Source organism: Bidens hawaiensis, unplaced genomic scaffold, assembly GCF_021521415.1.
Source record: "Bidens hawaiensis isolate Kalapana, Puna unplaced genomic scaffold, B.hawaiensis_p1.1 tig00011186_1, whole genome shotgun sequence".
Classification (NCBI taxonomy): Eukaryota; Viridiplantae; Streptophyta; class Magnoliopsida; order Asterales; family Asteraceae; genus Bidens; species Bidens hawaiensis.
Window position 1 is genome coordinate 693,292 of NW_027491868.1, and position 25,325 is coordinate 718,616.

At 37.8% G+C, this 25,325-nt stretch overlaps 2 protein-coding genes across 4 annotated transcripts; one reads left to right on the forward strand and one right to left on the reverse strand.

Annotated features, from left to right (window-relative positions):
* The first annotated feature begins 2,977 nt into the window (after nt 1–2,977).
* On the forward strand, nt 2,978–7,834 carry LOC143537400 (DEAD-box ATP-dependent RNA helicase 8-like). Of its 3 annotated transcripts, none has more exons than XM_077031184.1 (10): nt 2,978–3,313; nt 3,922–3,982; nt 4,529–4,763; nt 4,844–5,082; nt 5,177–5,428; nt 5,987–6,167; nt 6,249–6,337; nt 6,411–6,484; nt 6,567–6,668; nt 7,598–7,834. In XM_077031184.1, exons 1-9 carry the CDS (start codon nt 3,030–3,032, stop codon nt 6,643–6,645), a joined length of 1,494 nt encoding a protein of 497 aa, XP_076887299.1. In that variant the 5' UTR covers nt 2,978–3,029; the 3' UTR covers nt 6,646–6,668; nt 7,598–7,834. The 3 variants fall into 3 exon arrangements, with proteins under 3 accessions (XP_076887299.1, XP_076887298.1, XP_076887297.1); XM_077031183.1 differs by having other exon boundaries at nt 7,610–7,833; XM_077031182.1 differs by having other exon boundaries at nt 2,979–3,313; nt 6,567–6,672; nt 7,610–7,833.
* Nucleotides 7,835–12,992: 5,158 nt separating this feature from the next.
* LOC143537378 (protein LURP-one-related 4-like) lies at nt 12,993–14,199 on the reverse strand. The gene is made up of 2 exons (XM_077031158.1): nt 13,918–14,199; nt 12,993–13,380 (listed from the first exon to the last, which is right to left on the reverse strand). The coding sequence occupies exons 1-2, from the start codon at nt 14,155–14,157 to the stop codon at nt 13,030–13,032; spliced, it is 591 nt and encodes a 196-aa protein (XP_076887273.1). The 5' UTR covers nt 14,158–14,199; the 3' UTR covers nt 12,993–13,029.
* Nucleotides 14,200–25,325: the final 11,126 nt, after the last annotated feature.

A 25,325-nucleotide genomic window follows, 5' to 3' on the forward strand; every position in this document is an offset into this window, starting at 1 on the left:
AAGTAATTTGTTCATATGTTTTTTGAAGGTATCACCAAAATTCACCTGCATTGCTGCTTCTTGCAGTTGTCTCCGCATTGGGGGAGCCAGATGAGGGTTGAAATTCAGATGGTTGCCTAACCACTAGATGCAGTGTATGCCCACTTTCAACATCTATAAACTATCAAGGGAAACTACTGATATGAAAAATAAATTGAAAAATTTGTTATTGTAACCTGTTATGAAAATGGTTAGAAACACTCATAAAGAGTCAGCAATCTTAAGATTTAAAAATGAACACATATGCTCTACACTTGACAACCTAATACTATGTAGCATAATAATAGGATACGGTATTCTGAAAGAGGGTCTTCATCTTTCAACACCTTGCCTCTAAAGATTAACCGCTGTTGATCCACCGAAAGACCAACTTCACTCGCTATACTCTCCTTGAATTTTGAAACTGGCATCTGATTTTTTTAATTTTTGCAAAAAAGATGCATTTACAACTAGCAAACAGGGATAACAAAGGACCAAATAAAAGGAGTAGGACGGTATATATACAATACATTTTTATCGACAATGAAGTTGTGTAACTGTGAATCTAACGTCTTGATATTAATCTCCACCGTCGATCCAGAAGACATTGATTCCGTTCTACTTTGACCTTCATCCAAATGTTTATCTGCAACACCTTTTTCTTTCAAACTTTCAAGTGCAACTTCAGCTATTCTATCACCTTTATCTGAATGTTCATCCGCAACACGAGCAACTTCGGCTATAGTTTCATCTTTATCTGACTGTTTATCTTTGTCTGTGTAAAAGACACAACTATACCATAATTATGAATAATAACGACTAGTAATAATCTATATTTAATAGTCTACAACACCTTTCGGTTTCAAACTTTCAACTGCAACTTCGGCTACTTTGTCATCTTTATCGGAAGGTTTATCTGCAGCAGTATCTTTTGCTTTCAAACTATCAAGAGCAACATCAGCTGTACCACTTACGCCTTCATCAGAAGGTTTATCTGTACTCAGATGATCATCAGAATTATGTTGATCGGCCATGATCAAGTATCTTGAACAGGATAACCGAACTGACAAGACTATCTAATCTTCAATAATATCTGTATTCCAAAACATGATGATAATAATTACAATAAGCATGTATTCATTATCGTTCATCTGCATACATTCATCTGGATTCAGTTGTAATTATTTAACTGTTTTGAGGTTAACATAATCAGATAATCCAGATTCATTTAGTAATTAACTATTATTCACAAAAGTAAAGATTAATAATGCAGTAATCAATTTGGAAATGCACACCCAAACACCATCCAAATCCATAAATTTGGGGCTTTCTGAACACAATAATAATATAATTAGGGTTACAAATGAATTCACTGATCATTTGATAACGAAAAAAATTGCGATCAACGGTTAAAACTTACCGGAATCTGGTATCAAATTTTGATGCCAAAAGCATGATCGATCGATCGATTGATCACTCATCAATTTCCATTTAAAGGATCTGCATGTGCATGTATGTGCTTCTGCCAAGCGTTTTTTACTGCCAAATCGTCCATCAACAAAACGTGCACGGTAAAAAATAATAATATGCGTTACGTCTCTTTTCAAAATTATAACCACGTAACACGTTTCTTATTTGAGTATTTTAAGTTTTTAACTATGTTAAAAGACTTCAAAATATCATGTTACTTATTCAAAACAAAATATGTATATATAAACCCCATCGTCAAGTTCTTAGTAATTTTTGTTACCGGTGATCGTACAACTTGTCTCTTATGCACAAGTAGTTGTTAACACCCGGTTACCATTGTTTGAAGTTGCCACTACTAGTATTAACTTTATTGCTGACGGAAATAACCAAAGTCATTGATGATTGATATTTGTGTGGACTAACTATTGGGCAAGACTCACTTTTAAACATACCTTCATGGATCAACATCGTCATTGGTCCCTTGTAGGTTGTTTGAACAACAATTGATACAATTAATGATTTCAACGAGAGCTAAGTTGTGCAAAATGATAAATCAAACTATCAACTACGAGAAAGAGAGAATATACCTTTTATTTATAACAAAGATAGCAATACAAAGACATAATGATTAACCTCAAGAGACAAGAATATGTTATATTAATTGAAACCCCATCAAAATAGAAAGTTTGGTTTACAACTGCTCTATATCCCTCTCCCCCTCTATCTCCATCTCTCTACCCCCCCCCCCCCCCCCCTCTCATATTTTGTGTTTACTTGATTTAAATACGTGAATGTGAATATATAATGTATACTATTTTGTGCTTAGTGCAATGTGGACAACAAACAGGGATGTAGAAGCATAGGTGTTGATGCTCAAATATCTATTTTTGTGTCCGAGCAAGGTGTAGAAGCATAAGTCTTGATAATATGATATCTATTTTTGTCAATAGATTTCTGTCTCTTCAAAGGTAGCTTTGGCGATCCTTGAGTTGGTCTTCATAGACTGACTTAACTTTTGTGAATCATGACTTACGTTTCATCACTAATTTTATTCTAACATATCTCACATAACTTCCAACAATCTTCCTTGAGTATTGAAAGGAAAGTACACAAATTATATTTCATGAAAAGAAAGAAGTCTACAACCGTCAGAAAATTGAAGAATAAGCCGACGTTCACTAATATTGCGGTAAAGAAAGACGAGAGATTTATAGAAATCAAAAATGAATCCAACTCCTCTAACCTTTTACGTTTGATTCATGTAAATTCTTTCTTTTTCATATTTTCTATAAAATTTATTTTATAAAATTCTATATATTATTTTTATATTAAAGTTGTTATAAATGCCTAATTTATCTTGGATTGGATGAGGCCTTTTATTTATATATTTTATTATTGAACAACTCCTATCGCCGTCAACAGTTGAACTCTCACACACACACTATACGCATCGCTCACTCCGCACCCACCCGACTCTCATTTCTTCAAACAACCCAAAACCTCCTTCAATACACAATCAAAATAATAATAATCATCTTCCGATGAACAACAACGACGGTAACAATCGCCGGTATCCTCCCGGTATCGGAAACAACCCTCGCGGCGGCGGTGGCGGTGGTCATTTTCAAACAAACCCTAATTACCACCACCGTAATCCAAATCAATTCCAACAACAACACTACCTGCCACCGCCAAATCAACAGCACTACAATCAGAAGCAGCAGTGGCAAAAACTCAACCCTAACGCCCCTGGCTCTTCTACTCCAAATAATAATAATAATATCAATTTTGAAGTCGAAAAAACGGTGCAGTCTGTAGATTTAAGGTCAAATTTGTAATTTCGTGTAATTAATTATTTACAAATGCCTGTGACTTAATTGACTTTTATATGTGTTTAATTAGGTCTGTTAATAAGGATGTGATATGATATAGTATAGGTAATAAATGGTGATTTTAGGCACTTGTGTGTAGGTTTACATGCTTATTTCATGTTCAACTGCCATTGCTAGTACTTTGAAATATTTGATAGAAGAATAATCATACTTGTTAAAACCCCTCTCTTCTTCCGCCTACGCCCAATATATATTCATTTCATTTCTCTCGTGTTTTTACTCCTTGAGTGAGGAAAACTTTTTGTAGATGCATATGTTTTCTGTGTTCTTAATTTGGTTTGATTGAGGAATATTTATGAAATTGTTAGACCTAAACAATGCTCCATAGCTACCAAGAACTCTTAGGAAGTTAGGATATTGTTTCCAAGTATTACTTTGACTGATACTCGGCGTTCTTTTGGTGTGTGAGAAACTGAAGTTCTCTCTTTGCTTTAATTCTGTAATGTTTGTGTACATGTATATGTCGTGTGTGGTTTAAACTATTGATAACTTGCCGTGAAATTATTTATTTAATATTTATTTATCCGTTTTGTGGTTTTAGTTCTCAAGATTGGAAGGCGCAGTTAAACATACCGGCAGCGGATAACCGTTACAAGACTGAGGTATGCATGCAACAGTTGACGTTATGTGATGTGTTGCTTAATAATAATAATAGATCCTTTCTGGAGCTTGTTTTTGACTGTCATTATGATAGATCCTTTCTTTGTGTATAGTTAGTAGCATATCTGTTGTTTTTGACTGTCATTATGCTACCGTCTTGTTAATAGCAAGTGGTGTATCCGCTGATTATAAAAGTAACGCAATCTCACTAACCTACAAAATGTATTGTTGAGCATACATGGTTGATGGTTCGACTTCTTAGAGAAAATCAAAAGCATAATGAGTTCATTGTTATTCTGTATTAGTGGCAGTCGACTCTTATAGTGGATGACGGTCACGAATACAGTTTTAATGATGCCTTATATTTAACTAAGTTAAAATCTTGAAAATAAAGCTTTTTTGTGACTCTGGGATATTCCAGAAATGGAAGATGAATCACATTATGAGATTAAGTTCTTTTGACAGTTTTTTTTAACTCTAGTCTGTTACTTTATATCATGTATTATGATAGTAGACGATCATTTTTTTCCCTGTATTTTACTATACAGGATGTCACAGCAACTAAAGGAAATGAGTTTGAAGATTACTTTTTGAAACGAGAGCTACTTATGGGAATCTATGAAAAGGGTTTTGAAAGACCTTCTCCTATACAAGAAGAAAGTATTCCGATTGCTTTAACCGGTAGTGATATTCTCGCAAGAGCTAAAAACGGAACCGGGAAAACCGCAGCCTTTTGCATTCCCGCTCTTGAGAAAATTGATACAGACAACAATGTTATCCAAGGTTATTACAATATTACTTACATGTATCTAATACTTCTAAATTATATTATTGCTAACTTCTGGTGTCAATAATATATACAGTTGTGATTCTGGTTCCAACTAGAGAATTAGCTCTTCAAACATCACAAGTTTGCAAGGAACTCGGAAAGCATTTACAAATTCAAGTAATGGTAACAACCGGAGGAACAAGTTTAAAAGATGACATCATGCGTTTATATCAACCCGTTCATTTACTCGTTGGTACTCCTGGAAGAATTCTTGATCTTACCAAAAAAGGAATTTGCAAACTTAATGACTGTGCAATGCTTGTTATGGATGAGGTATTAATATATAATAGTAACATTTTCACCACTTACTTTAGTAATTACTGTTTGGTTATTTGATTCTGACTTTAGTAGTAATTTTATATTACAGGCTGATAAGTTATTATCCCCTGAGTTTCAACCGTCTGTGGAGGAACTAATCAGTTTTCTTCCTGCGAACCGACAAATTTTAATGTTTTCAGCAACATTTCCTGTTACTGTCAAAGATTTCAAAGACAGATACCTGAAAAAACCATATGTTGTTAACTTAATGGATGAGCTTACTCTTAAAGGTATCACACAGTATTATGCTTTTGTAGAAGAAAGGCAAAAGGTTCACTGCCTCAACACACTTTTCTCAAAGGTTTGGTCACAACTCACAACTTGGCTTGTAAACGAACCGAACGAACACGAACAAAGCATGTTTGTATTTGTTCGTACTTTAACCAAACAAATGATCGAACAAAAACACTTGAACGGGATTTTCTTGTTCATGTTCATTCGTTAAGACATGTCTGTGTTCATTGATCTTCGTTCTTTAACAATATAAACGAACGAACATAACTGAGCTGAAACCAGTTAAAAGTAATGTGTAGAAGAATGGTTGTGCCTAAAAAGCTATTAAAACTAAACTAAGTTGCAATGGGTCAAAAAATTTTAAATCGTAAACGAACAAATTTAGAAAAACTTAACTAACGGACATAAATGAACGGCGAGACATGTGTTTATTCGTACGTTAACTAAAAGTTAATGAACAAAATTTTTGTTCATGTTTGTTTGTATATTGAATAAACGAACTTTCGCCGAACAGTTCACGAACTGTCTAGTGTCTACTGAACATTTGGTTTGTTTACACGCTTACTCGCAACTAGAACATTTTTTTTCTTTTTTTCTTTTTGAAATAACTGATTTTTATGCGCAGCTGCAAATCAACCAATCCATCATTTTCTGTAACTCTGTGAACCGTGTAGAGCTATTAGCCAAGAAGATTACAGAGCTAGGTTATTCTTGCTTTTATATTCATGCTAAAATGTTACAAGATCACCGTAATCGAGTGTTTCATGACTTCCGTAACGGCGCATGCAGAAATCTTGTTTGTACCGGTACATGCTAAAATGCTATTAAAAGTTTATTTCTCAAAAAGAAAAAAAAAGAAATAACTGATTTTGTTTTTGCTATAACAGATCTATTCACAAGGGGTATCGATATACAAGCAGTCAATGTGGTTATTAATTTTGATTTTCCTAGGAATGCCGAGACGTATTTGCACAGGGTATGTTTTTCTTAAACAAGTTTACATGCTTGAGCTAATGTTATGAAGTGAAGTATTGGTGTTGTGATTGTAGGTTGGTCGGTCTGGAAGGTTTGGACATCTGGGTTTGGCTGTGAATTTGATAACCTATGAAGACCGCTTCAACTTGTATGTAGTCTCATATTTCCAAGTGACATATCTTGCTATACTTTACAGTTTACCTAATTAACATCTTTGTGCTGCTCTACAGGTATAGAATTGAACAGGAGTTGGGAACTGAGATTAAACAAATTCCTCCTCAAATTGATCAAGCTATCTATTGCCGGTGATTCGTGGAATATGCTTTGCAAAGGTTAGTAAGTTTGTTTTTGTAAGTGTTTCTTGTAACGTGTGGTAATTGACTTAGATGCCAAGAATAGTGCACGTGTCAATGTTTAATAGAGGTGCCGATATGAGTATGTAGGGTAAAAATCTCGACTAAACAGGCGATCCCGGTTTAAGAATTTTTCTTACCCATTTGGGTAAATTCAAACAAAACTATCGATCAATTGAAATTGGTTTGATTACTTTGACTGCTTAAGCCAATTTTATTTTTATTTCTTTTTTTAGCATATAAAACAGTAAGTTACTCTGTTTGAAAAAAAAAAGTTATTAATGCTTGAAACGGTATGTTTTTATTTCAAACATACTGTTTTTATTTAAATAAGTACATGTTTAAACATCTTATCAACCCTCTCATTGAACAAATCTGTTAAGGCTAAATTTGTAGCACAAGAAATGAAGAGCTACCAATACATGGGCTTTTATAGCCATACCTACTCTAAAATCTCAGCTTATTTAATTAATTGAACATTACACAAAATCTCTCGCGTGTGTGTGTACCAAGTACATTAGGAATGCATGCGGTCTCATGGTCCGAACCAAATACGTGGCTTAAGGGAATTTTTATGTCTGTCTAATAGAATCATGTGAGACTTAACACAACATTTAAAGATAGAAAACTTAAAATGATGTGACTCAACATAAATGAAATTTTTTTGAAGAGCTAAATTTGTTCTCTCATTATCTGAATTTAAGTTGCAATTCATAGTTAAACGATGCCTCTAGGTATGGCTTAGGATGTTGTGCATATATCATTTTAGGTTGTACATGTATGTGATATTATATGGATTTTATAGAAATGAAATGCTGCTGTTGTGCTTGACCCCCCTGAGTTGTATTAATGCTACTTCATATATTTCTAGTGTTTTGTGATCAAATTAACAAATTACCTTATTTCAGTGAACTCTGCAGATTTAAAACATTTCGATTTTTGAATCAACATGAAGAAAGGAGCTGCTGATTCATGAAACATGGGATAGAGAATTACAGCAATTCAACACAACCGGTTTACAAATGTTAGGATCTTTATCGCACCTCTCCTTTTAGTTAAGAATCTGTTATATGCTAGTTGTAGCTGATTGTGGTGAATAGCGTGTACTTGATGTAGTTCTGCATTTCATAAAAACCAAAAAAAAAAGAGTGAAAAAAAGAAACCAAAAAAAAAAGAAAAAAAAAAACATCTTGCTGAGCATTTTTCTTTTTTTTATTTTTATTTTACATATATGTTGGATATGAACTTGAAACTTCTTCCCTGTGTTTGATCTTTTTCGCATTAACAGTATATGTTTCTTGATTCTCTTTAGTAGCTAAGCAATATAAACAATATTTGAAACATCACAGTCATCACCAATTGTTAATCTTACTGTGTATAAATCAATTTTAAGTTGACAGCCATATGAGCACTTGTACGTAATGCGGCTCAATTATATATAGGGAGACAAAAGAGAGGCTGATGTTTTGTAGCCGTGTATAGGCAGGCTATAGTTAAAACAATATGTATAAATGTTTATATAGTTTACTTAAAAGTCATCTAGTGAACGATCTTATAAGACCAGCATATACCAATGTGTTTTGACTAAGCTTGGTAAAATAAGCAAAATAAGTTCAGCAGAAAATTATAAATTTGGTTTGGATAGACATGTCTGACAACATATGCTTGGTTTGAAGAGACATTTTTGGAAACAAATATCAATACCTTTTTGACGACTGTGCGGTAGTGACGGCGACAAACAATGGTCATTGTGGTGCTGACCAATTTAGTCACGTCTTGATTAACAAGTTTCTACGAGAGGAGTTTGTTTAATTGTTGGATATTTCAGGTAGACCTAAAGGGATCTATGTATGTTTTGTCATTCCTAGTTATGGCATGCACAATATATAAACTTATCTAAAGTGCATATTTTATAAAAAAAAAACATATATTTAACTAATTTAACTTTGAGTAAGTGATATTCCAAGTGTGCAAATACAGGGGGTGTGTGGGATTCCTTATTTTTACCCCCTTAACTTATTTTTAAGATTATATATAAGTCATAAGCTACAATATTGTAACCTATCAACTTATCCTCTTTACATATCAACAATCCCACACTTTTTTTTTTTTTTTTACTTTTCAATAACTTATAAGTAATAAGTTGGCTATAATAAGCAATCCCAAACGCCCCCTAACATGGATTAAAAAATTTTCATGCAAAATATACCAACACACACAACTAAAAATTGATGAGGTAGTGTTTTACGTTAACAAAAGCGTTTACATGAGATTCATCATAAAAAAAATACATGTAAAACATTTACATTTACAATGAGTGCACCTGTAGTTTAATGTTTATTATCGATTCATGAATACATGCATTTCAAACAAGTTAAACACACTTTACATTAAGTATATTTAATATATAAAAAGTAGTTAAAAGGTGTTTATTTTCACATAAAATGAATTAATATTAGTTTTTATGGTATTAAAATAACATTTTATTTTAGTGAATTATCTATATGAACTTGGCATAAATCTTATATGATAGGCCATTTAATTTACTTAACAACAATGGCTTCTTAATGTTGAGACAATGTGTGTGTGGGGTGGGGGTGGGGGGATGCCACCTCATCCCAAAACCTAATTAAACATCGAACCACTCATATTAAAAGGGAGGGGAGGTTTTAGGAAGATAGATGTTACCTCACTACAAAAACACAAAGAAGGGGCGGGGTCTACTACCCTTCACCAATCACATACACACGCTCGGTTTTCTTTCTTTTATTTATTTATTAGTGAAACCATAACGCGCTTGCTAAATATTACATATAATGGTTAAAACCTACTCTTTACATGTTTTAACGTAACACTGTAGCTATTAGAATACAACACACGTATTAACGGCATATTTCTTTTCACTTTCTAATATCCCCTAATACATATCTTTTCATATAATTATATACATATATTTTCACCTTTTTACATCTGTTAAATGCTTAATGATTCATAATCTCACTAAATGATGATTTAGCATTCCAAGTTATGGCTAAACTACTGGCTGGAAACACATAGTTCCCATTTGCTCCAATAATGAAATTAAATATTATTTACTGTTTTCAGTTTGTTTGGTTTCGTTTGCTTTATTCTAACACACTTTAGATGCTAAAATAATAAACTATGGCTTTTAGCGGTCCTAAACTTCTAGTTCTAATATTTTATGAAGTAAATTAAATTAAAAGTATTGACATTTTGAATTTTTGATCCTAAATGTGTTAAGTTGCAAACCGTGAAGTAGGGGTGTTTTTGTCTTTTTGTTCATATTTCTTACATATGATGCTTCACTAGATAGTTTGTGGTACCACATCGTGTGAATCGTTGATTATTATGTCTCTAATTATTGATCACGGGTACAAATAGATACAAATTTAAGCTAGCTCATGATAAAGGTGTCTCAACTTGATTATCTTCTAAACTAATAAGCAAAAAGAAACCCGTACAGTTAATGACACCCGACAGGACAATTGCTTTACATCAAGTATATTTTTTGATCATGGATAAAAAACTTTAAATAAGTGTTGTTTTATATTATTATTATGATGATTCGTACAAGATCAAAATAATGCGATAGTAAGTATGTGGTGAATGCTTGTAATAGCTAATGCAAATCTTTGACACGTTAATGAGAGCCCTTATTTCCTGGCTTAGACTATTCCTCGATGATAGGTCGATTTTGCTGAAAAATGTTTTTTTTTCAATGGAGTTGTCGCTTTGAGTGCCACTGATACTCGTTTCTCACCATTAATTGTAATAAGCCTCAAATTTTTAGCCATTTGACATCCTATTAATTTTGATATTTATTTTTTGAACAACAAAATATATTATTTACAAACCACCCTTATTGAGGATCGAACTTCTGACCATCATTTTGAAACTAAACCACCTTTGTCACCACGTACATCAAATGATGTGGGGACGATGTTAGTATGCTATATCACTGGATACCACAATATATAACGGGGCTCTTGTGAGTCGTGAGAGGACAATGCATGCCTAATTAGTTACCATCCAATCATCCATTCTTACTTATTATTGTACGTACAAATACCTTTACATGATCATCTACAACAATAGAGTTTAGTATGGTTAAAATTTAACATTCCTTAAAAGCTATAGCATTAAGGGAAGATTATTGTGTTACATGCATATTGTTAAAGGAGTAAAATCATGTTAAACTATAAAACTGACGTCGACAATTCGCGTGATTTAACATGACATGAATTAAGACCTTCACATAAGTGAACCTAGGGCTATACGAACAAGACCTTGTCCGTGTTTGTTCGTTAAAGAAATAATGTGTTCATAAACGGTCCACGAACACTTACGGAGCAAGATTTTATGTTCGTGTTCATTTATTAAGGAAATTAATGTGTTCACGAACACAAATAAAATCGGTCAGAGTCTAGAGATTAAGATCGATGTATTCATCAATATGAATAATGAAAGCATGTAAAGGAATTGAACGAACACGAACAAGTGCATGTTCGTGTTCGTTTATTTAACTTTAAACGAACACAGATACTTAATCGAACAAATATTTATGTTCATGTTCGTTTGTGTTCGTTTGTTTAAAATCTAGGCGAATATAAGTGAACAAAGATAAATTAACATATATGAACACATACGAACATAAATGAAAACACTTAAATGAACACAAATTAACAAATATAAAACTTTAAGTAGATGACTTATTCAAATAATATTTAATTATTTTTTATTAATACATAAACAAACATAAATAAATAGACGTAAACGAACATAAATGAACGTTCATGAACATAAATGAACGAACTGAACATGTGTTCATGTTCGTTCGTTTATTAAATAAACGAACTTCTCGTCGAACAATTCGCGAACAGTTCACCGAACGTTTGGTTCGTTTAAAGGCATAAGTGAACCGTATATAGATTAAATCCAAATAAGAGAACCAGTCGATGTCGGTCATATCACTTTATTGGTAGTTAGAGAGAATAGAACACACATTTTGCTAATTAGTGTAGTTACAAAATATATAGACATAAAAATAAATATTGAAGTGATTTAGATTAAAAAATGTATAAAATATAAATATAGAATGAAAAATATTGTTTTTCTATTAGCAATGTGATACTGATCAGCTAGAGCTAGTTGATAATTAACTAATAATAGAATAAAGTTACGTGACTGTTAATGATCTTGAAATTCTATGGACATGAAGGTATCTAGCTCTTATGACGTCGGTTCTGTCTTCAAGTGTAGTAGGTATAAGGATTCTCTTATTTAAATACTATCCACTTTTTTAATTTGTTTATATTATAATTATTCCTTAATTTTAAAGCTGCATTTGTTAATTTTTAACTATAAGATATAAAAAACAAGTAGAGTAATATAGCAAATTGATGGCTGAAAAGTATATCACATCATATGAACTGATCGAAAATGATACCATATGAAAATTGTTACATTATGTTTGAATTATCATGCTAATTTTAACCCTTCTTAATTAATATACTATGCTATGCCAGATTAACATGTTTATGACTTGATTATAATTCTTTACAACCCGGCCATTAATCCATTGATGAGTTACACAATATAATTCAGAGGTTAAGGATGAAAATATATGCACTAAACTATATATCGTGTTTGGATTATTTAACTTTAACCCAACAATGATCCTTAAGTAACCAAATCTTTTTTGAAAACTAAAAGAGAATGCATTGAGTTTGAATATAAAGATTGGTTATTTTTTTTATTGAAAGTATATGTTTGGTAGGTAAAATTCACATACGCGTTGCTACGATCATATATAAAATATATGTGCACGAAGAATTAAAAGTGGGGCCCACACCAAACGTTAGTTGTCAGTCTGAATTTACATACCATACTTTTGCTAGACATCCTCCACAACGCAAGCTAGTCCGCCACCTCATGTCCGCACAAAGCGTAACTCCCATGAACGTCCATTGGTGTAGATGTTCCAAAGGTAAACATACATAATTAGCTTATCTCTATCCAGGTTTAATTCAATATATAGGGTGTCGGAGAATTACGCAAGCCATCTCAAAAACTAAATTATACTATACGAGTATTCGACACTATTGTACTTTATTGTACCGTACCATATTTGTTAAAACATATATCTGCCTATATGCTAAAACAAATTCTTTCTCAATGTCCATCTGATTTTCATATATAAAGCCTTTAGAGTTCAACAAAATAATTGAATCTAATATGAAAACAAAAATATTACAACATGGAGAAAATTGAGGTCCTACACACATTATCAAACCTAGTAAATTTGACTATTTTATTCCCATCAAATCTGATTATTTATCAACCCATAGACCATGACAATTGCCATGATTAATGATTGGTCGACATGGGGTTGTACAGTTAACGTAAACACGTCACTTCCAAACTTAATCCCTGTGGTTGTTTGCTTCTGTTTGATCTCCGCAACAAGTGCACCTTCTTGATTTGCATCTACAATCTTGAACCCTAATTTACAATCCATTCTAACAATCTTGTATGTACATTCTGAACGTGTTATATCATCGCACAAACTAACGAAAATGCTTCGATGTTTTCTTACACGAAACCATAGTTGTTTTTGTGCACTACAAGCATCCCATTTATATCCATCCCAACAACCAAATAATCGTAATTTCTGCAAGCATAATATAACAACAGTAAACATCATTTTTCAACTTTAATAATAATTAACTGCATGCATGCTTATAACAAATGAATTTGTATCTGTAATATGTGAGTTATTTGAGATCGACTTGCTACTAAAATCAAGCTCTTTGATAAATGGGCACAAACTTCACTTAGTATTGAGCTTGAGTATAGGATTGCAAGCATAAATTAACAAGACTATATTACTCATTCCCTTTCTATTTAACATATAGGATATATGATTATATATTTATTACAATTATATATTAGATTATGATAAAATAACTAAATAATTTGTAATACGTTATATAAAAATTATAACTATGAATATATATATATATAAAAACAATTAAAAATATATACAACTTAATTAATAAATGACAAACAAACCGAGCTAAAGTTATTCACGAGCCGAGCTAGCTCTAGCTTCTGTAAGCTAAACAACCCGAGCTTGAGCCTTGAAGGGCTCAGGCTCAACTCGTTTACACTCGATATACAAATATATCCATGTCAAGTGAATTTTTACCTTTCGTAACAAGGAAAATAGAACTTTTCCTCTAATATCCATAAGATAAACTTCTTGACAACATTTATTGTCGTAATTATCAACCCGATAAACAATTTCACCATTTGAATTATATACGGTGCATCCGTGCGTATTGAAAACTAAGGATTTCATCCATATTGTGAACGATTCGGCCTTTAAAGGTGTTAAGTCGGAAGAAGGAGGAGAAGGAGAATGTGTTTGAGGATAAACCCTAGACATTAAAGGAGAGAAGAAATAAAGCAAGTCTTGTTAGAAGATGCAAAATGAGGTTGAAGAGGTAGGTCCCAGCAGGGCCCAGTTGGACCCGCAAGACTCACCTTGAAGAGGGACGTCTGCGCAAAGACCAACTGGTTCCGCAGGACCCACCATGCTCAGAGAGATGAAGACCTTACTCGCAGTACGCCAGCTGTTCCCGCAGGAAAAGCCTCCCAATGGTGAAGTACCCCGCCTGTTCCCGCAGCTGCGGATACAAGCCATCAGGGAAGGCTACCCGCACTAATAGCAAGGCTACACGCACAAGGCACTAACTCAATAATTCAGTAATGTCACCTGAAGAAGGAATCAGCAAGGCGGGAATACTCCCGCCCAAATGAGCCAGTCCGTACGCTTCTGGAGGATCTTTTGTACTATACATGCCAAGGTATGGACAAAATAGACAAGATCTGACCAAAGCAGCCCGTGAACCAATCACAGGGTGACAGCTCACTGACAACAGTACGACGAGGAGTACGCTCTAGTACAAAATGTCACTATCAGCCGCTGCCTACTCACCAACCCTTGTCGTGGCACGTACATAGCCTGCAGTTGGTGGAAAAGGAATAGTACACAGCTGGCCATGTCACTATCAACCGCTGCCTACCCACCAACCACCAGCATGGCACGTGCGTAGCCCACAGTTGGTAGAAAAGAAATATTATACAGCTGGCTGTACCTGCTTGGAAACCTACCTTCGGCTATAAATACTCCAACACCTTGGAACGGTATCATATACTATCATATACCATCACATATCTGCTCTAGCTATTTCTCTTAATATACATTTATATTCAGAGCAATCTAGTCTGATTCTCACGCCGGAGGGTGGTCACAAGGAGGTACCCCCCCCTTCTCAGTGACGAGCTCACGGTCTGTTTTGCAGGTCATCAGAAGAATAACCATCTTTGCCGGACCTAACCCTCGTGGGAAACATCTACTTGACCCTAAGATTATCCGTAATCTGCCGGGGTCACTAAGTGTTTCTTCATTGGCGCCATCCGTGCATAAAAGCTAGAACTAATTCTCAGTTTTTTCAAAACCTCTGGAAAGATGGTTAAGGTTACTCCGGTGCCAAGGCCAGCGAGTGACCAAGAAACCCCGGTAACCAAAACCCCAGCTACTGGGAACACCGGCGAGTACACAAATTTTACGAACACTACCCCGGTTACCCAAGCCGGGGCAAGTGCAGTAAACAATCCTCCCCTGGGATTCATTGATACCCAGTTGGAGAAACAACAAACGAGGCTCCCCCGCCAAACACTTGATCAAGTTAAAGCGTGGGCAGAAGCACGTCAGAAAGAATTCCAAGCTGAGTTGGATGAACGTTTACGTTCACTCCAACGGGCTAATGACGAGTTCGGGAACACTCAAAAGCTCAACATGAGCAACGAGTGCGGGTACTTGGACGATGATTGGGAGGAGTCCGACAGTGACGCAAACCCTCGTCATAGGGCGAAAGGGAAGCGCAAGGAAACGGACTTCCAACCGAAAAGGAATTTTGGAGAAACTTTCAAACCAAGGAACGCGGGGAGAAACCCACGTGACTTCTCTAAAACCTTTAGACCAACTGTTGCAAATGCGGGAACCTCCAAGTTTGCAAGGGACATTGCGGAAGCAATCGCCCCGAAGAGTGCCAAACGGATGTCCAACATCGGCACTTATGATGGTATATCCGACCCAGATGATCACTTGAACAGATTTATAGCGGGGGCAACCGTCAGCAACTGGACGGAACCCACGTGGTGTTATATGTTCCAGATGACGCTGGTTGGAGCGGCCAGGGCGTGGTTTGATCGTTTACCGGTCCACCACATTTATGATTGGGCGGACTTCCAACACAAGTTCAGCCAGCACTTCAGCCAACAGAGGAAATATACTGAAGAGCAGTGGACGATCCTCAACTGCGTTAGAGAAGAAGATGAATCTTTACTAGACTTCATCACTCGCTTCAACTCGAAAAAGCTGAGTCTGGGCACCATAAGCGAAGATCTTGTTCGCGCCGCTTTCATCCAGGGCGCCGAATACCCAGAGCTTATCCGCACGTTGACGGGTAAAGACGGCATGCCATCCACATGGGATGCCATCATGACGGCGGCTAAGCGCTTTGCCGAAACGGAGAAGCAACTGGGTAGGGATCTTCCCCAGAGTACAAACCTCTACACGCAGAGGACTAGAGAAAACAACGTCCGGACCGCCCGGCAAAACAAAAAGAGGAAGCTAGGTATTTGGCAGTCAAGGGTAAACTTTGACACCTCATCCAGCTCTCGCCCTCTAGTAGGCGGAAGGGATAACACGCACCCATTAAGCCGAAACACCCGGTGGACGCCACTCACCAAAAGCGTCATGGAGATATTTGCCACCGAAAAACTCCCATGGCCAAAAGCTCCAATGGTCCGGCAGCGACATAACGCGGATCAGAGCAAATCCTGTGACTTCCACGGGACAAGGGTCACACCACTGAGGAGTGTATATCCTTGAGGGATATTGTTGAAACATTCGTCAAGGATGGAAAACTTACACACCTTGTGGCATCAATCAAGAATGGAGGGAAGAATGATAACCGATACAAAAGCAACGGACGAAAGCCCGTTGACATCAGCATCCACATGGTTCATAGTAACGTCAGAGGAAGAAAAAGACGAACGACAGAACCATGCGCGTGGAAGGAAGCTGAGGTGCGCTACCCGCGAGTGCCAGGAGGACCCAGCAAAGAAGGCCCTATCGTCATCAAAAGCCAGCTGGGGCACTACATCACTTCCCGCACTCTTGCTGACAACGGCGCCTCGTCAACGGTTATGTACAGGCAGTTCTTCGACAAGCTAGACGACGAAGACAAGGAACGCCTGGAAACGGTCTACGCCTCGATGGAAGGGTTCGACGGCAGCACAAACACCCCCCTGGGCATCCTATCTTTCCACGTCATTCTCACAGACGGGAAACACTCCCGCACAGAAGACGTGGACTTTGTCGTAATGAGGAAGCCACACCACACATACGACATTCTCTTCGGGAGAGACGGGATGGCAAGATTCAATGCCGTGGTATCTTCAGTCCACGGCATGATGGGATGGCCAACAGCTGAGGGTGTAGCGATGATCACCGGTATTCCCCAGGTATGCATCGCATCTGTCTCATCAAAACCCAAACCAAAGATGGCTAAACCAACAATCACCGAACCAGAAGAATGGGCCTTCAATGGCAAATACCCTGACCAGGTTGTTACCATTGGCCCAACAGTCACTGATCCTACGCGCACCTTACTTAAACGCTTACTACAGAAAAACGCTGACATCTTCGCGTGGACACCAGCTGACATGACTGGTGTACCTCGAAGTAAGGCAGGGCATAAGCTCAAGTGTGACCCGGCTTTTACGCCAGTCATTCAAAAGCGCAGAGTAATGGGGGCGGAACAAGCTAACGCGTGTAGAACCCAAGTCAAGGAACTCCTTGACGCGGGCATCGTACGCGTTAGCAGATATCAAACATGGGTTGCAAATCCCGTCATGGTACCGAAGTCTAACAAACAATGGCGCATGTGCATAGATTTCAAAGACTTAAACAAAGCATGCCCCAAAGATTGTTACTCGTTACCCGAAATTGATCTTAAGGTAGATTCGTTAGCACCGTTTCGCCTTAAATGCTTCCTTGATGCGTATAAGGGGTACCATCAAATCCACATAGCCGTTGACGATCAGGACAAAACTGCATTTCGGACGCCCGATGGCACATTTTGTTATCAAATGATGCCATTCGGACTTAAGAATGCCGGGTCCACATACCAACGCCTGATGGACAAAGAGTTTCATGCCCAAATTGGGAGGAACTTGGAAGTCTACATGGATGACTTGGTCATCAAAAGCCCTGACCCAGATCGATGTTGAAAGACATCGAAGAAACTTTCAACACGCTCAGAAAGATAAACATGAAGCTCAACCCGAGCAAGTGTTCCTTTGGGATGGAAGAAGGGAAGTTCTTAGGAGTCATTGTTACTAAAGATGGCTTCAGAGCGAACCCTGAAAAGGTCGAAGCCATTATCAAAATGGAATCACCTACTACCATCAAGCAAGCTCAGACACTGAATGGACGCCTAGTCGCACTTAACCGCTTTTTGGCAAACCATGCGGATAGGTCGTTCCCATTCGTGTCAACATTGAGAAACTGTTTAAAGAAAACGCACTTCCGCTGGACACCAGAAGCGGAAGCAGCTTTTCAGGAAATTCGGTCACGCTTGATCGAACTCCCAACGCTCACAGCACCAGAAGCGGGGGAAGAATTAATCCTATACCTTTCCGCCACAGATAGAGCAACCGGGGCCGTCCTGCTGGTAGAACGAAAAGGCATCTAGATGCCAATCTACTATGTTAGCGTGTCCTAACAGACGTAGAAACCCGGTACTCTACCCTGGAAAAATTAGTCTTAGCACTTGTACAGGCTTCACGCAGGCTAAGACGATATTTCCAAGGTCACCCAATCATCATTCTCACCAACTTCAAACTCGCAAACGTTCTAGGCAAACCCGAATTGTCAGGACGCCTAGCCAAATGGGCAATAGAATTGGGAGAATACGCGATAAAGTACAAGCCGAGGCCAGCCATAAAAGGCCAGGTCTTTGCCGACTTTATTGCCGAAGTCCCCGCTTCGCGGGAGAAAGAGTGCCAGGAGGAGGCTCAACCCTCTCCAGCACAGGACATCGATGATGTCTGGCGACTCTACACTGATGGAGCAGCCAGCAACGAGGGCTCAGGCGCAGGGTTGAAACTAACCAACCCAGCAGGCCAAGAATACACTTACGCTATTCGACTGGATTTTCCAAGTACAAATGACGAAGCAGAGTATGAAGCATTCTTGGCCGGGCTGAGAATTGCGCGTAAGATGGGTGTGAAAAACTTGGAAGCCCACGTGGATTCCATGTTAATAGCCAACCAAATAAACGGGACGTACACGGCCGTGAACGACACAATTCGCACAAGCAAAAACCCTTATGCGCGACTTTAACGATTGTAAGGTCATACACGTCAAGCGTAGCGAAAACAAATCTGCGGATGCGTTAAGCAAGCTTGCATCATTAGCCTTCACCCACTTGGGAAAGAACATCCGCATTGAACTCCTTGGAGCACCATCAGTCCCGCACAAGGAAATCTGTGTCATCCAAACCGGCACAGAAACGTGGATGAAACCAATAATAAATTACCTTGCGGCGGGTATACTACCAGAGTCAAAAACACAGGCAAGAAAAATACGCTGTAAAGCACTGAACTATCAACTCATCGATGACATCCTTTACAGGCGTAATTTTCTTGGCCTACTTCTAAGATGCGTGGACAACGAAGATGCTGGCTACCTCCTAGGGGAAGTGCACGAGGGCATCTGTAGAGTACACGCAGGTCCACGCGCTGTTGTAGCTAAGCTAAATAACGCGAGATACTTTTGGCCGGGGATGCATACAGATGCGCTGGCATACATCAGAAAGTGTAGGTCTTGCCAACTCTACGCACCCAACACGCATCGCCTGAAGAATGAACTTGTTCCAGTCACCTCTTCATGGCCATTTCAGAAGTGGGCCATCGATGTGACAGGCCCATTTCCCACAGCAGCAGGGAACGTTCAGTTTCTGGTGGTAGCCATCGACTACTTCACCAAGGGGATAGAAGCAAAACCCTTAGCCCAAACAACCGCAAAACATATCAAAAAATTTATTTGGGAATTTATTATTTGTCGTTTTGGACTTCCCCAGAATTTGGTGAGCGATAACGGCACCAACTTTGCTGACAAGAAGCTACAAAAGTGGCTGGAAGAACTTCAAATCACCCACACCTTTACCTCAGTGGCGCACCCGCAGGGTAATGGTGAGGTGGAAAGAGCAAATAAGAGCATCGTCGACGGCATAAAGAAAAGACTCTTGGAACACAGATCCGGCTGGGTGGACGAAGTTCCACACGTCCTTTGGGCAAACAGAACGCTGAAAAAGGCCAGTACGGGAGAAACCCCTTTCAGCCGCACTTATGGCACTGAAGCCACAGTCCCGGTCGAAATTGGTTTACCCTCACCAAGGGTCTTGATTCAACCAGAAGACAATGATGCGGAAAGACGGTTAGACCTTATGCTAACCGAAGAACGCAGAGACTTAGCCGCAGCTCGTGAAGAGAACTACAAGCGACAAATGCAAAAGTACTACAACACGCGGGTAAAACTCTGCAACTTCAATGTCGGAGACTACATACTGCGTAACAACGAGGCTTCGAACCAAGAACGCCCAGGAAAGCTGGCTCCGGTCTGGGAAGGGCCATACATTATCAAAGAAGTTTTGGGAAAGGGCGCATACCGGCTCGAAAGGCTCGATGGCACCCCCATCCCAAGAACATGGAATGGAGCTCAATTACGCAAATGTTACATGTAGATCAATTCCAAACATATAAAGAAAAGGCCTAGAGCCACTTCTAATGGAAATGATTCTCCTTTATCACATTGTGTTGATAGCCTTACCTTTATACTTATTCAAAACACTGATATGCCGGTATTCACCGCATAAATAAGTGGGGAAGTAAGTCGTTGCGTGTGGAAGGCGGCAAAACCTGCATAAACACAAGAAACGGCAAAAATTTCTAAGGAAAAGATGAGGAAAACCTTCACGCAGGTCAGTTATAGGTAAAGTTTGGTCATCCCACTAAATGAAAGTGACGGTCCTACCCGCACAACCATGATAGAGGAAACTGAACATCAACCTATTGACAACCGCGCGTCGAAAGGTTAACTTATTTAAAACACTTAGAAAATTTCTAAGGAAAAAATGAGGAAAACCTTCACGCAGGTCAGATATAGGTAAAGTTTAGCCAAGTGAAAGTGACGGTCTTACCCGCACAATCACGAAAGAGAGCAAAACTTTAACCTATCATCTGCCACGTTGAAAGGTTAACTTATCCAAACTACTCAAGAAATTGCCAAGTTAAACTAAAATATGCGTGAAACAAAGATTCAAAAATAAGAGGGAATATACCCCCTTACCTTGGTAACCAAGAAACCGTAAGACAAGTGCGGGTACAGTGTCAAGGCGAAACCCTTCACATACTTAGCACCTGCAGGGAATTGAAGCCAAGAATACCTTGGTAACCAAGAAACCGTAAGACAAGTGCGGGTACAGTGTCAAGGCGAAACCCTTCACATACTTAGCACATGCGGGGAATTGAAGCCAAGAATACCTTGGTAACCAAGAAACCGTAAGACAAGTGCGGGTACAGTGTCAAGGCGAAACCCTTCACGTACTTAGCACCTGCAGTGAATTGAAGCCAAGAATACCTTGGAAGTCAAGTAACTATAAGACGAGTGCGGGTACAGTGTCAAGGCGAAACCCTTCACATACTTAGCACTTGCAGGGAATTAAAACCAAGAAGGATCTTCTGGGCCATGCTTGTGGAAAGGGAAATAACATCCCCGCATAGCAGGAACGTTGAGAACTAGATTGTTTGAAGCTCCAAGATGGAATTGGTTAACATAATTGATCACTATGTCTAAAACTACCAAAACGTCGTGGAGAATCTACAAGTGAAACTCAACGCTCCTGACTTGCGAGGAGGTTACACACCTACCCGCATCATACCCAAAGATCAAGCAGAAAAGTCGGGAATTTTTGCACGTGACATTAGGAAAACCGCGGGAAGAATCCCCATGGAAAACCTTAAAACTAAAAACCCTTTTCAAAACCCTTTGCTTAAGTCCAAAAGTTCACCTCACTTATTAACAATTCATGAGAAGAACATTGGACTGGGGGGACTTGAAGAGGTAGGTCCCAGCAGGGCCCAGTTGGACCCGCAAGACTCACCTTGAAGAAGGACGTGTGCGCAAAGACCAACTGGTTCCGCAGGACCCACCATGCTCAGAGAGATGAAGACCTTACTCGCAGTACGCCAGCTGTTCCCGCAGGAAAAGCCTCCGAATGGTGAAGTACCCCGCCTGTTCCCGCAGCTGCGGATACAAGCCATCAGGGAAGGCTACCCGCACTAATAGCAAGGCTACACGCACAAGGCACTAACTCAATAATTCAGTAATGTCACCTGAAGAAGGAATCAGCAAGGCGGGAATACTCCCGCCCAAATGAGCCAGTCCGTACGCTTCTGGAGGATCTTTTGTACTATACCTGCCAAGGTATGGACAAAATAGACAAGATCTGACCAAAGCAGCCCGTGAACCAATCACAGGGTGACAGCTCACTGACAACAGTACGACGAGGAGCACGCTTTAGTACAAAATGTCACTATCTGCCGCTGCCTACTCACCAACCCTTGTCGTGGCACGTACATAGCCTGCAGTTGGTGGAAAAGGAATAGTACACAGCCGGCCATGTCACTATCAGCCGCTGCCTACCCACCAACCACCAGCATGGCACGTGCGTAGCCCACAGTTGGTAGAAAAGAAATATTATACAGCTGGCTGTACCTGCTTGGAAACCTACCTTCGGCTATAAATACTCCAACACCTTGGAACGGTATCATATACTATCATATACCATCACATATCTGCTCTAGCTATTTCTCTTAATATACATTTATATTCAGAGCAATCTAGTCTGATTCTCACGCCGGAGGGTGGTCACAAGGAGGTACCCCCCCCCCCCTTCTCAGTGACGAGCTCACGGTCTGTTTTGCAGGTCATCAGAAGAATAACCATCTTTGCCGGACCTAACCCTCGTGGGAAACATCTACTTGACCCTAAGATTATCCGTAATCTGCCGGGGTCACTTAGTGTTTCTTTATAGGTATATATATATATATATAGACATAAATGGTAGTTAGTTTATACATATTATTGCATGTAGCTAGCTCGGTCAGCTTCTTGGAAGTGCATTCATGTCTGTCCAAGTGACAAATGATATCCATATCTAGAACCCCACAAATTATTAAATAGTCTTGAAGGTTATCTTCACTGTAAAGTATAAACCATAGATTTAAAGTTTAATTTTATGCACTTAACTATTAATAATCAGAATATATACCAACCGGCCCCTAAAAATATATATAAAAGTTGGGTTACTTATTATATAAATTATACATTTCAAGTTTTCTAAGACTATAATTAATATGATAACAACAAGTATCGATATTTTGTAAACAATTACTAGTAAGACTAATTTGGTGATGAATAGATGTATTACAATTACGTATACCGCACGTCTCTTGACATTTATCCTCAAATTATGAAGACTAATTTGCTAATATAATATATTAAGAAAATAACAAATTTACCTTGTAACCTTATATTTTTAAGTACTATCAATTTAATCAGAACACGTTTGCTTGCTAATAACATAGATATCAAAACTAACGTAAAACAATTAAATAGGCTTGTAAACACAAGGGAATAACTTTTCTGGTAGTTTCTACCAACTTTATTTAATAATATTTGAGGTCAAAATCCGACAATTGTACGTACGGCCGTTTTCGCATCATCAACTACTATATTCTAATTCTATTGATTAATTTAAGGTAATTTAAGGAGGAATAAATTAAAACGATGAAATAATAAACTAATGTGTATATTTCACACGGTTTTAAAGTGTTTACACTCAAGGATTATACAACTATAAGTCTAGAGTGACTTTAATGAAAGTTGTCGTTTAAAAATAAATAAATCTAGAGCGGCCAGTTATTTGAACGTTTTTAGCGAGCATCTAAAAGTTTATGAGCTTTAATTATTATAATTAAAAGATGGTTAGATTATTATTGTCTCCTGTGTTATATGCAAATCATATTCATGGTTAGATTAGAAAACTTGTGGAATGTGTCTCATGGGTTATATGAAAATCATATTGATGATTAGTTTAGAAGACTTGTGGAATGTAGCTTGTGCTATAAGAGAGCTCCCGGTGGCGATTATGCTAGATGTTGGGTTGTATGTTCAACGTATAGCTAGTAGGACGTTGATGGGATTATTATATTTGTCAAACTTCTTAATACAAGCTCATATGATTGCTAATTAGTGTTTCAATAATCTATTAACATGTACTTACCTTAATAGAAATAATTTTATATATACCCTTATAAACATTAAAAATATCGTATATACATCCGACTGAAACTAAAAATTATCATTACATTTGGGTAGATTACTCTTCAATTACATTTATAAACACCGTCTAGTATTAGAAGGGATATAGATGCGACCATTGTTGAAAAGTCACAACTTTGACAGCTAATCAAAGCTGTGATCAGTCACAAACAAATCAATAAAATCAATTTATGATTAATTAAAGAAAAGTTTGATTTGATAGTAATTAGTCTTATTTAGGTCATCCTAAGTCTTGTACAAATGGAGGCTTTAGCATGTGTTCTTGTCCATTTAAGGCTATAGGGATCACCACTACGGCACTACTTCGTGAAGAATTTCAAACCATATATAATAAATAATATAAAACATGTAATTAGATCATCCCTACTTCTCTAGTGCATTCACTTTCAAACATATTTAAACGCGAGAAACAGCCATATCAGATTTTCACTAATCCTTCAAACATAACCATTATATTCGGTGTTTTCACTTTCAAACACCTTTTAAAAATAAAAATAAAACATTATATATATGTATGTATACGTTTGTGCGCGCGCACGTGTGGGGTGGGGGTAGTGTTAAAGAAAAGGACAAAAAAATTTCATGAAAAATTGACGAAGCAGACATGATTTCCTAAAATTTGGCCGGGAAAACAGGATTACTTAAAATTTGGACATAGTCGACGAGATTCAAAATGATTACCAATGTGGCGTCCCAGACGAGATTTGGAGGGTTTTTTTTTCCGAATTTTTAAAATATTTTGGCTATTTTGAGTTTCTCTTTCTAGCTTTGGGTCATTGTGAAAATTTTCCCGATAATAATACACAATAATTTTTTTTTTGGGGGGGGGGGGGTGTTTGTCAACATTTCTATAATCATTTGCACTTTTGATATTAAATATCATCCACAACACACATTAAGTAGTTGGGCATGAGCAAGCTACAAAGAAAATGAAGAAAGGGGCGACTTGGATGGCCATGCGACATGGCGTTGACAAGTTTGATTATGAACATCATGGCGGCTGTAAAAACGGTCTAGTTGTTTCGACACGTTGGGCATCATCGACATGTGAGCATGTTAATTTGTTTCATGAT

Excerpts from the sequence above, each read along its gene's own strand:
- LOC143537400 (XM_077031184.1), top strand. The coding sequence starts at position 3,030 with ATGAACAACAACGACGGTAACAATCGCCGGTATCCTCCCGGTATCGGA. Across the intron at positions 3,314-3,921 it reads GTGCAGTCTGTAGATTTAAG|TTCTCAAGATTGGAAGGCGC; the intron begins GTCAAATTTGTA and ends TTGTGGTTTTAG. Across the intron at positions 5,083-5,176 it reads CAATGCTTGTTATGGATGAG|GCTGATAAGTTATTATCCCC; the intron begins GTATTAATATAT and ends TTTATATTACAG.
- LOC143537378 (XM_077031158.1), bottom strand. The coding sequence starts at position 14,157 with ATGTCTAGGGTTTATCCTCAAACACATTCTCCTTCTCCTCCTTCTTCC. Across the intron at positions 13,381-13,917 it reads TATTTTCCTTGTTACGAAAG|AAATTACGATTATTTGGTTG; the intron begins GTAAAAATTCAC and ends TTATGCTTGCAG.